The sequence below is a fragment of the Mobula birostris genome, chromosome 2 (genome assembly GCF_030028105.1).
Source record: "Mobula birostris isolate sMobBir1 chromosome 2, sMobBir1.hap1, whole genome shotgun sequence".
NCBI lineage: Eukaryota > Metazoa > Chordata > Chondrichthyes > Myliobatiformes > Myliobatidae > Mobula > Mobula birostris.
Genome location: NC_092371.1, coordinates 62,483,473 through 62,496,082, shown reverse-complemented (window position 1 = coordinate 62,496,082; position 12,610 = coordinate 62,483,473). Strand labels below are relative to the sequence as shown.

The 12,610-nt window shown below is 39.8% G+C and overlaps 1 protein-coding gene across 2 annotated transcripts in view; it reads left to right on the top strand.

Annotated features, from left to right (window-relative positions):
- LOC140187037 (rho GTPase-activating protein 18-like) overlaps positions 1 to 12,610 on the top strand; it is a 135,446-nt gene that overhangs the window by 91,684 nt on the left and 31,152 nt on the right. For both annotated transcript variants that reach the window (XM_072241924.1, XM_072241916.1), the window contains exons 3-4: positions 4,811 to 5,031; positions 10,768 to 10,870. In XM_072241924.1, the coding sequence (XP_072098025.1) occupies positions 4,811 to 5,031; positions 10,768 to 10,870 (324 nt within the window). The remainder of the gene's footprint in view (positions 1 to 4,810; positions 5,032 to 10,767; positions 10,871 to 12,610) is intronic.

The following is a 12,610-nucleotide window of genomic DNA, read 5'->3' as shown; positions in this document are numbered from 1 at the left end:
TGGAAAAGTATATGGAACTGGAGGAGATAGCAGAGATACTTAATGACTACTTTGCTTCTGTATTCACTACAGAAAAGGGTCTTGGCGATTGTAGGTATGCCTTACAGTGGATTGAAATGCTTGAGCATATGGACATTAAGAAAGAGAATGTGGTGAAGCTTTTGGAAAGCATCAAGTTGGATGAGTCACCGGGACCAGACAAGATGCACCCCAGGCTACTGTGGGAGGTGAGGGAGGAGATTGCTGAGCATCTGGCAATGATCTTTGCATCATCAGTGGGGACGGGAGAAGTTCTGGAGGACTGGAGGGTTGCAAATGTTGTTCCCTTATTCAAGAAAGGGAGTAGCGATAGCCCAGGAAATTATAGACCAGTGAGTCTTACTTCAATGGTTGGTAAGTTAATGGAAAAGATCCAGAGAGGCAGGATTTATGAACATTTGGAGAGGCATAATATGATTAGGAATAGTCAGCATGGCTTTGTCAAAGGAAGGTTGTGCCTTACGAGCCTGATTGAATTTTTTTGAGGATGTAACTAAACACATTGATGAAGGTAGAGCAGTGGATGTAGTGTATATGGATTTCAGCAAGGCATTTGATAAGGTACCCCATGCAAGGCTTACTGAGAAAAGTAAGGAGGCATGGGATCCAAGGGGACCTTGCTTTGTGGATCCAGAATTGGCTTGCTCACAGAGGGCAAAGAATGTTTGTAGAGGGGTCATATTTTGCATGGAGATTGGTGACTCAGAGACCTGTTCTGGGACCCCTTCTCTATGGGTAACCCTAGGTAATTTCTAAGTAAGTACATGTTCGGCACAGCTTTGTGGGCAGAAGGGCCTATATTGTGCTGTATGTTTTCTAAGTTTCTAACATCTCCTCTTCATCAACGCTGTGCTGTCTGAGGACAACAATGGAGTGCTTGGCAAGGCAGGTAGTGAAAAATTGTAGAAATATTGCTATCTTTGGAAGATTATAATGGAATTCTGTATGGTAGATGATGTCAAGTTTTTCAGTTTTGTTGTTTGTGCCGGAGGTAAATGGTCCTTGAAAATTATTTTTTTGAGCTTCTGTCAATATTGAATTTTAAGACCTTCTTATCCCTGGTTGAGCCAGGACTATTGAGAATTTAAATGCTTTTATGGATTTTTTGATTTGAATCTTCAGTTTAATGATCAGATTATTTAAGTTTAGTCTGTAGGGGTGTTTGTATCTGCTTGGTTGCATGATTTCAGAACTTTTGTGTTTTATATTGTATCTTGTATTGCATAAATCTGTGTTATAAAGCTATCTGGAATTTGACTTGTTGCTTCAACATATCAAAATTGATAGCCTTGCTTAGTTTTGCTAGAGCCTTTGTTGGTGACCATCGACTTGGACTTTATTTTATTTTGTTTGACATTTTTGCTTGGCTCATTTAACATCATGGTTTCAGCTTTCATCACTGTGGACAACCCACATAAAAAGTTGAAAGAGATGCTGACTTGTTCTGTCGTGTTATTATAACTGGACAAAGTGGTGTGAGGTGCTCAATTTGTTAGGTTGCTGGGTGCAGTGGAACTGTGTTGGTAGATTAAAGAATGGGGGGGGGGTGTCACCTCTGCAGATTGTCTTTGGGCCAGCAAAGAGGTAAGTGGTTAAGATGAGGAGAATGTAGGGCGTAGTCACTACTGGGGCAAGAGGTGGTAGCGATATGTGTGAAGCCTGCAAAAGTGTCGGGTAGATTTCTTTCCTCAAAATATATTCTGTTTTAAAATTTGTAAATACAAAGTAGAGTGCATTCATACGCCAGCTATAGAACAAGTCACATTATTCCATTGCTTACAAAATTTCACATTATGTTAGCATGACATGTGCAATGCTGTAGAAATTTTTTGGACAGGCTTCAAGTCATTCCTTCGGTCATGGTAAAAGGAGGTTAAATTGTTTTCTCTCTCTACGTATGTTCTAGGAATAGCCCATTGAGCACAAAGTCCTGTTTGGGATGAGTCTCTACAAAGAGCATCACATTTCCTGATCCTCTTGCACATTGTAGTTGGAGTTGCATAAAAAACATTAAGTATAGGAGCAGGAGTAGGCCATCTGGTCTTTGAGTCTGCTCTGCCATTCAATAAGATCCTGGTTGATCTGGCCATGGATTCTTCTCCATCTAAATGCCTTTGCCCCATAACCCTTAATTCCCCTACTATGCAAAAATCTATCCAACCTTGTCTTAATTATATTAACTGAGGTAGCCTCCACTGTTTCATTGGGAAGAGAATTCCATAGATTCACCACTCTCTGGGAAAAGCAGTTGCTCCTCATCTCAGTCCTAAATCTGCTCCCCCGAATCTAGAGGCTATGTCCCCTAGTCCTAGTGTTACCTACCAGTGGAATCAACTTTCCTGCTCTATCTTATCTATCCTTTTCATAGTTCTGTATGTTTCTATAAGATCACCTCTCAATCTTCTGAATTCCAGTGAGTACAGTCCCAGGTGACTCAATCTCTCCTCATAGTCTAACCCTCTCATCTCTGGAATCAACCTGGTGAACCTCCTCTGCACTGCCTCCAAAGCCAGTATATCCTTCCTTAAGTAAGGAGACCAGAATTGCACGCAGTACTCCAGGTGTGGCCTCAGCGGTACTCTAAACAGTTGCAGCACAACCTCCCTTCTTTTAAACTCAATCCCTCTAACAATGAAGGCCAACATTCCATTTGCCTTCTTGATAGCCTGCTGCACCTGCAAACCAACCTTTTGTGATTCATGCACATGCACTGCCAAGTCTCTCTGCACAGCAGCATGCTGTAATTTTTTACTATTTAAATAATAACCTGCTCTTTCATTTTTCCTTCCAAAGTGGATGAGCTTGTACTTACCAGCATTGTACTCCATCTGTCAGACCCTTGCCCACTCACTTAACCTATCTATATCTCTCTGCAGACTCTCTGTATCTTCTGCGCAATTTGCTTTTCCACTCAGTTTAGTATCATCTGCAAACTTAGATACATTACAGTTGGTCCCCTTTTCCAGATTGTTACTGTATATCATGAACAGTTGCGGGCCCAGCACTGACCCCTGTAGCACACCGCTCACCACTGATTACCAACCACAGTAACACCCATGTATTCCAACTCTCTGCTTTCTATTAGTTAACCAATCCTCTATCCATGCTAATACTTCACCCCAACCTTATGCGTCCTTATCTTATGGATAAGTCTTTAATGTGGCACCTTATTGAATGCCTTCTGGAAATCCAAATAAATAACATCCATCTGTTCCCCTCTATCCACTGTGCTCGTTATATCCTCAATGAACTCCAGTAAGGTTTTCAAACAGGACCTGTCTTTGCTGAATCCATCCTGCATCTGCCTGATAGATCTATTTCTTTCCAGATGCCTCACCATCTCTTCTTTAATGATAGCTTCAAGCATTTTCCCAACTACAGATGTTAAAGTAACCGGCCTATAGTTACCTGCCTTTAGTCTACATCCTTTTTTGAATAGTGGTGTGACATTCACCATCTTCCAATCTACTGGGACCTGCCTAGAATCCAGAAAATTTTGGTAAATTATCATCAAAGCCTCTACTATAACTTCTGCAATTTCTTTTAGTACCCTGGGATGCATTCCATCAGGATCAAAGGACTTGTCTATCTTCAGGTCCTCAAGTTTGCTCAGCACTACTTCTTTAGTGATAGCTACTATATCGAGGTCCTTACTTCCCATTGCATCCATAACATCTTTTTTTGGCATGTTCGATGTTTCCTCTATCATGAAGACTGACACAAGATAGTCATTCAAAGTTTCGACCATTCCCTCATTACCCAATATCAATTCTCCCTTCTAGTCCTCGAAGGGACCTATATTCACTTCAGTCACCCTTCTCTGCTTTATATAATTATAAACACTTTTACTATCTGTTTTGTGCTAGTTTATTTTCATAATCTACCTTCCCTTTCTTTATTGCTCACTTAGTGGTACTTTGCTACTTTTTAAAGTTTTCCCAATCTTCTAGTCTCCCACTACTCTTGGCGGCTTTTTATGCATGAGCTTTTAGTTTGATGTCTTCTTTTATTTCCTTTGTTAACCAAGGCTTGCTCACCCCACCCTTAGTGTTCTTGCTTTTAACTGGAATATACTTCTCTTGAGCACCATGACAAATCTCTTCGTTGCCAAAGTAATTAATTATGGGTTATGTTAAAAAGTATGTGAATGGCATACGTCATTATACCGCTACATCATAAGCGCATGCCAAGCGAAAAGTAAACCAAAACTAAAATACCTATCTCCCAGCTCTGCATTTTTCTTTTAATTAGTTTTATATTTTGAAGTTGCAAAACATCACAGAAACTGACGAAAAATTTCTTATTTAACCTCACCTACAGTAGTTACATCACCTCTATCTGAAAAGTATAAATTATTTAAAAATCCAAATAATTAATAAACTAAAACATTAAACTATCCCTCCCCCCCAAAAAAAGTCATGTTTAACTTTTGTTCAGGTATCCATTCTCTTCAATTGAAATCCAGGAAGAACTTTCGATGCTGGTACCAACTTAATGCAGGTTGCTTGCTTGGATTCCTTATTGTCAGTGATGGAGATTCATTGCAAGTTCGTGCTCTGAAACTAGACTCGACAAAAAATTCTGTGTTGGAGCAACTCGGGCAAGCATCAGTCCACAAAGAGGAATTCTTGTGTCTGCATGTGTGAGAAACACCTACTTATATATTCATGAGGATCTTACAGTAATTTCATGCAAAGTCCACCCCACATACATTTAGTCTGGGTAACGTGCTCTATTGTTAAATTTAAATGTTTCTACTTTTCCTTTGTAGATGCAGAGAGGGATGCTGATTGGCTCAAGGATACTGGGTTGTCCACTCTTATCAATGAAAACAGTCAAGATGATGACAGTATAGTTCTGCTTTCTACTCTAACACGTACTCAGTCAGCAGCCGTACAGCGCAGAGTCAACAGCTGTACTTTGTCTTTGCGGGTGAAGAGCAAACAACCTGTACGTGATGTCAGGGATGTTTTTCAAGGACAGAAGTTTTCAGTAAGTCTCAATTATCTATTATTAACCAATTACAAAAGTTTGAATTCACTTGTAAAGCTGCTTTAAAAACTAACATGGCCTGGGTTTAACTTTTCAATTGGGATATGCCTAATGGGAGAGAAAGGAGTAGAATAGTAAAATATTGACAGTGACTTTTGCCTCACTCACACTCCATGTTTGCACAATACTGAAGGCTTGTTGTGAGCACAATAGTAATTTTGTTCAGGCAAATGAAACCCTCCTGAAAAATGTTGTGATCCCATGTAATTGTTTGGAGTTTATAAAATTTTAAGCTCTGCTCAATGTTGGATGCCTGGTCTTGGCATTGCCCAGGAAATTTGGTGCTATCAAGAACGTTAAGGAATGTTGCTTGCAAAATAACTTTGTGTCTCCTCTGCCCTGGATTTCTCCCACTTGCTTGCCAGTTCTGCCACACTGATCCCAAGGTACCCAAGAACATCTGACTGTTGGAACATGTTCTTGCATATCCTTGGTAGTGACTGTCTCCACACCTTCTCTGGACCTCATTAAGTGGTTGGACGATGATAGGTTGAATGGAAACACAAGAAATTGCAGCTGCTGGGATGTGGAGCAACAAACAGCCTGGTAGAGGAACTTGGGTCAAGCAGTATCTCAGGCAAGGGGGTGGAGAAGGAATTGTCAACATTTTGGATCAATACCCTGCATCCTACATGATTGAATGCTCTTGTTTTCATATTGTGGTGACCATGATGCCTCTATATTGAGCCCTTGTTCGATGTTCACATTTGGCACTTAGAATTTCCAATTAATAGATTTCCTGTACTCTTTTACCTAACTCATTAACAATGTGTTTCCATCATTGCCATTAGTGGTTGGGGGTGGGATAGTAGGGTTGCTTCATGGAGTTACGAAAGATCTGGTGAAGGTAGATTTTCATGTAGCACATTGACATTATTCCATGGACATTTCTTCAGTTTTACAGGATAGTGGTTTCAGTTAAATAGGGAACATTTGACACAAGCATCATTTCAGAAATGCATTCATGATTTGATTCCAATTTTTTACTTACTTGGTTGATCCCAATAAGATGTAATCAGAGGCCTCCAACTAGACCCTTTCCCTCCAGGTCTTGGCTCTTGCTTTCCATGATTGATTGTTGGAAAATGAATTGAAGGGAATTAAATAAGATGTAAATGTCACCACTGACCACCAAGATTCAGCATAGACTGAGACTGAACAATTGTGTGTGGACAACACTTCAGTTAGATTTATCAGAATTCTACCCCCGGCCAGAGAACTTGAGAAGTCTGGAGCATGTCAAAAGTGAAACTCAAATCTAGGGCATTTTGTGTGTTACTGTCCATTGAAGTTCTGCAGCAAAAATAGAAGGTCAGATGAGGAACGGTTATTCAAATGAGTTGCTCATGAATGGCTACCTCTTGGAGTATTGTCCTGAGTTCTTCAGCCAAGTACCAGAGAATTGTCTAATAGAGAGTCATTTATAGGCATCCGTTAGTCTCGTGAGACCATGGATTTGCGCCTTGGAAGGTTTCCAGGGCGCAGGCCTGGGCAAGGTTGTATGGAAGACCAGCAGTTGCCCATGCTGCAAGTCTCCCTTCTCCACACCACCGATGTTGTCCAAGAGAAGGGCATTAGGATCCATACAGCTTGGCATCGGTGTCGTCGCAGAGCAATGTGTGGTTAAGTGCCTTGCTCAAGGATACACGCTGCCTCAGCCAAGGCTCGAACTAGCGACCTTTGAATCACTAGACGAACGCCTTAACCACTTGGCCATGCACCAACACATAGAGAGTCATAGAAATTTACTAAACCAGCTATATTCAGTTTATTTGAAAGAATACGGGTAAAAATTGACTTCCTTCTGAAGGTAGTACCCGTTCATTGGTACATACCAGGAAAGTAATCTGAAGCAAAACTTTTGATTATTTTCCTGGCCCTCTTCTACCATTTTGCCCCCCCCCCCATTTACTGAGTGCAAACTTCATGCTTGGTTATTAAACTTCTGGACCCAGATTTCAACTTTGTCTTCATTTTAGAATCAGTACCATTTTGGGCAGACATCCATTTGAGCCTGTTTCCCACACATGTTTTTCTCCAGACAATCCTGGTTGATGATCAACTGCAGAAGTTCCAAGGATCTGACCTTTCAGTGAGGAGTCTTTAAAGTCATCAAAGTAGTCCAATCTTACCTTGGCTGAGATTAGGATAGACTAGGAATCATATCTTGTGTGTTTCCTACTGTGCACATGACACCTGGAGATCGTGTGAACTAACTAAAATCAATTTTTAGAAAGTAAAATTTCTGCTGTTGCCCATTACTTACAGGGATATGTAACCCACAAACTTTAACATTCCCAAACAAACCACTTGTAGTGACCCTGATGAAGATATTGAAAAACCTACTGAATGTGGCTGATTATTATTGTACACTTGCTCTGGGGTACTAGATTGTGCAATAACAATGATAAGCAGCTATGTATACTATTTTTTAAAAAATATAGTCATAGTCATACTTTATTGATCCCGAGGGAAATTGGTTTTCATTACAGTTGCACCATAAATAATTAAATAGTAATAAAACCATAAGTAATTAAATAGTAATATGTAAATTATGCCATGATTTAAGTCCAGGACCAGCCTATTGGCTCAAGGTGTCTGACCCTCCAAGGGAGGAGTTGTAAAGTTTGATGGCCACAGGGAGGAATGACTTCCTATGACGCTTAGTGTTGCATCTCAGTGGAATGAGTCTCTGGCTGAATGTACTCCTGTGCCCAACCAGTTCATTATGTAGTGGATGGGAGACATTGTCCAAGATGGCATGCAACTTGGACAGCATCCTCTTTTCAGACACCACTGTCAGAGTGTCCAGTTCCATCCCCACAACATCACTGGCCTTACGAATGAGTTTGTTGATTCTGTTCGTAATATGCAACAACTTGAATGGAATAACATCAAGATCAGCAGAAAAAGATTCTGCCTCCTAACTATTGTTTTTACAGTTCTATAAATATTTTTGTTTTGGAGACATAGAATTGTACAACATGAAACTTCATCCACACTAACTGATGGGCTCTTTCCATATTAATTCCACCTCCCAACACTTGGTCCATGGCTGTCAATGCCCTGGCAATTCAAGTGCTCATCTAGACACTTGTTAAAGGCTGTCAGCAACCCAGCTTCAACCAAACTAAGGCAGTGCATTCCAGGTACCTACCACTCTGTGAGTGAATAAGTTCCCCTTCAACCCCACTCTAAATTTGTTTCCCTTTACCTTAAATCTATCCCTTCTAGTTTTATCCATCATTGATGTAGAGAAAAGTTTCTTGCAGTCTTCTTTATCTGTACCTCTCATCATTTCTTATACCTCAGTCATTTCCCATTTCACTTCCTCCACTCCAGGGAGAATAGATCTAGCGTCTTCAATCTCAGCAGAGCTATTACATCCCAGGCAACCTCCTGATGGATCTCTTCTGCACCTCTCAAGCACAATCATATCTTTGCCTGAGCGAACATGTAATATTGAATCTAAGGTCTGTCTGGGGTTTTATAAAGTTGGGGCAGAATTTTCCCACTTGTATATCCTTCCCTGACTAATCAAGGCCAATATCCTGGAATCTTTCCTTGCCACATTATCCACTTGTGTTACCAGCTTCAAGGATCTGTTTGTGTGTACTACAAGGTTCCTCTGTTTCTCATTATTCAATAGCATATTTACGCTATATGTTCAAGACTCATTAATATTAACAAAATGCATTACCTTACATTTATCTGGATTAAACTCCAGCTGCCATCTTTCAGCTCATCTCACTAACAGTGCTTATCTCTCTCTAGGCTGAGTACTTCCAAACTATCAATAACTGCTCTAATCTTTGTGTCATCTACAAACTTACTGATCAAGGTTCAGGATACCTGGAAGTTAATGATAAAATGTCAAAGTCATCATGGTTTCTGTAAAGCAAAATCTTGCCTGACAAATGTGTTAGAGTTCTTCGAGGAAGTAACAAGCAAGGTAGACAAAGGAGAGGCAGTGGATGTCATTTACTTCAATTTTCGGAAGGCATTTGATAAGGTGCCACATATGAGGCTGCTTAACAAGATAAAATCCTATGGTGTTACAGGAAAGATGCTGGCATGGATAATGGAATGGCTGACAGGCAGGAGGCTGCGAGTGGGAATAAAAGGGGCCATTTCTGGTTGGCTGCAGGTGACTAGTGGTGTTCCTCAGGGGTCAGTATTGGGACCACTACTTTTCATATTGTTTGTCAATGATTTGGATAATGGAATTGATGGCTTTGTGGGAAAGTTTGCAAATGATATGAAGATAGATGGAGGGGTAGGTAGTGCTGAGGAAGCAGGACTTAAGACAAAATAGAAGAATGGGCAAAGAAGTGGCAGGTGAAATACATTGTTGGGAAATGTATGATAATACATTTTGGTAAAAGGAACAATAATGCAGGCTATTATCTAAATGGGGAGAAGGTTCAAACATCAGAGATGCAGAGGGATTTAGGAATCCTCGTGCAAGACTCCAAGACAGATAATTTACAGGTTGAGTCTGTGGTAAAGAAGGCAAATGCAATGTTGGCACTTATTTCAAGGGGAATAGAATATAAAAACAAGAAGATAATGTTGAGTATCTATAAGACACTAGTCAGGCTGCACTTGGAGTGTTGCCAACAGTTTTGTGGTCCCATACGTCAAAAAGGATGTGTTGTTATTGGAGAGAGTCCAGAGTTGGTTCACGATGATTATTCTGGGAATGAAGGGGTTAACATATGAGGAGTGTCTGGCAGCTTTGGGCTTGTACTCACTGGAATTTAGAAGAATATGTGGGGATTTCATTGAAACCTGCTGAATGTTGAAAGGGCTAGATAGGATGGATGTGGAGAAGATGTTCCCTATGGAGGAGGTATTGAGAACTAGAGGGCACAGCCTCAAAATTGAGACGTGGCCTTTTAGAGCAGAGGTAAGGAGGAATTTTTTCAGCCATAGTGAATCTGTGGAATGCTTTGCCACAGGGTGGAGTGGAGGCCAAGTCTGTAGGTATATTTAAGGTGGAAATTTATAGTTTCCTGATTGGTCAAGGCATCAAAGGATATGGCGAGAAGGTAGGTGTATGGGGTTGAGTGAGATCTGGGATCAGTCATGATGGAATGGTGGAGCAGACTCGATGGGCTGAATAGCTTAATTCTGCTTTTATGTCTTACAGTCTTATTCTTCCCATTTTTGACATCCAACTCATTAACATGTATTACATACAACAGGGGTCCCAGTACTGGTGAGATACCACCAGCCATAGACATCCAATCTCAAAAATAACAATTACCACCATCCTTTGTCTTTCCTTGTGAAGTCAGTTTTAGATCTAATTTGCCGACTTGCCGTGGATTCCAGGAGCCCCAACATTTTGAACCAGTTCCCCATGTTGAACATTGTCAAAGGTTTTGCTGAAGCCCCTGTAATCCCATCCACTGCCCTGCCCTCATTGATACACTTTGTTATCTCTTTAAACAATTGAATTATGTTAGTCAGACTGTATCTTCCCTTGACAAAGCTATGTTAGCCGTCTCTGATTAGTCCCCGATTTTCCAAGTGATCATTGACACTCTCCTTCAGAATATTTTCCAGTATTGTCCCAGCTGTTGATTTTGTACATGCTCTGATGATAGCACAGTATATGTATAAAATACAAACTGCATACAGTACTAACTTTCTGTAATTTGATTCTTTTAGAACAGTGATTCTAAACATCAAGACAAGCATGGTTCTGTTCTTTCCTCATTGCAACAAGAGCGACGACTTGAGCATATGCTCCCAGAAGAAGAGAAAAATGAAGGTAACTTTGTATTTCATTTTATCCGATGTTTACCTTAAAGGTTGGAATGGTGAATTTATAAGAAAATAGAAACTTATAAGAAGTAGGAGAAGGCTACCTGGTCCATCGAGCCTACTCCTCCATTCAACAAAGATAATCTGGCTGTGGACTCTTTGGTCGACATACCTGCTGTTGGATTCTGATGTTTTTAATTTAAGATTCTTTTGGAAGTCAGAAAAGAGGCAGAAAACTTGTTGCTTCACAATTGTTTTATTAAGTGTTAACAGAACAAAGAAAATAGAAACCTGACAGTAATGGGAGCAGAGGTGAGTGGAAGGGAGAGAAGAAGCAAATATGGTGGTGCCACATGGTTAGCTTTTTTTAATACCCATAGATAAGAAGTATTCTGTTAAACTTTGTAGGTAAGATCTTTGTATGTAACCAATCAGTTAGCCCCTATTTAAATAACACAGCAAAGAAGCTTCCAAAACTTTCCAGAACTGTAACCACTGGGAACACACTAAGCAACTGCATATACATACTGTGACCATTAAGAAACATACCAAGAAGTTATGTATATTTAAATAGATTTATAAAATTCTAGCAGGTAATTAATTGTTAAGCTGCAAAGATAATAATAATTAAACAGTCTAATCAAACACTACCTTTTCCCATAATCCTAAATTCTCTTGCTATACAAATGAATGCTAATCTTAACTTCATGAATCTTACATTTTCTGACTTTATTTTCTACAATAGTCAATAAAGATTACTGAAGTTCAGTTTTTTAACTTAATTTTTAAATGAATTTTTACATTGGAACAAAAAACACCAACAAAAAGGAGATTTATACAGTGCAACACCAACCTATCGGATGTACAATTGATAACAGTAAAAAAAGCACCCAAAATAAAATCATATAAAGTTCGTTTCCACCCCTCCCTCCCACTACACACTCCAAGCCAATTATTACGATATAAAGAAAAGTTAATCAGAGCTTTTGTCGCTATAGAGCTGTGAATATAGGAAAGAGTGTATTGCCTACTACCTAAACTATAATATATTTCACATCATTAAAAAAAACCATAAACATTAACCAGAAAAGAAAGCTGGATGTAAGGGACTAAATCACTGAAGAAAAAGGAAGATAAACCTTTAATCTAAAGAGGAGTTATGAAAATATTCAAGAAAGGGTCCCCACACCTTATGGAACTTTATGTCTGAATTAAGAAGTGAATAATGAATCTTTTCAAGGTCCAAGCAGGACATGATGTCTCTAAGTCATTGAGCATGAGTGGGTGGGGCAACATCTCTCCACCGAAGAAGAACTAAACGTCTAGCCAAAAGAGAGGGAAAAGACAATGTTCACTGTTTAGTCGGACTCAAACGCGTGTCAACTTCACCCAAAATGCCAAAAAGAGCAATCAAAGGGTTAGGTTCTAAATGGCAATTAAGGATATGAGATAAAGTAAAGACATCTCCAAAATTTCTCCAAACTGGGGCAAGCCCAATACATGTGGATAAGAGAAGCCTCGCTTGTCACAAAAGAGACTAATATCAGAATAGAACTGCGATAATTTGGCTTTAGTCATATGAGCCCTGTGTACAACCTTGAACTGCAAAAGGCAGTGGCGAGCACATAAAGCGGTTGAGTTAACTGACTTAAGAATTGAATCCCAAACCTCGTGGACAGAGAAATATTTAAATCATGCTCCCAGGCAGTTCTAATTTTATCAAAGGAGGCACGCCTCAAGGTCGCAA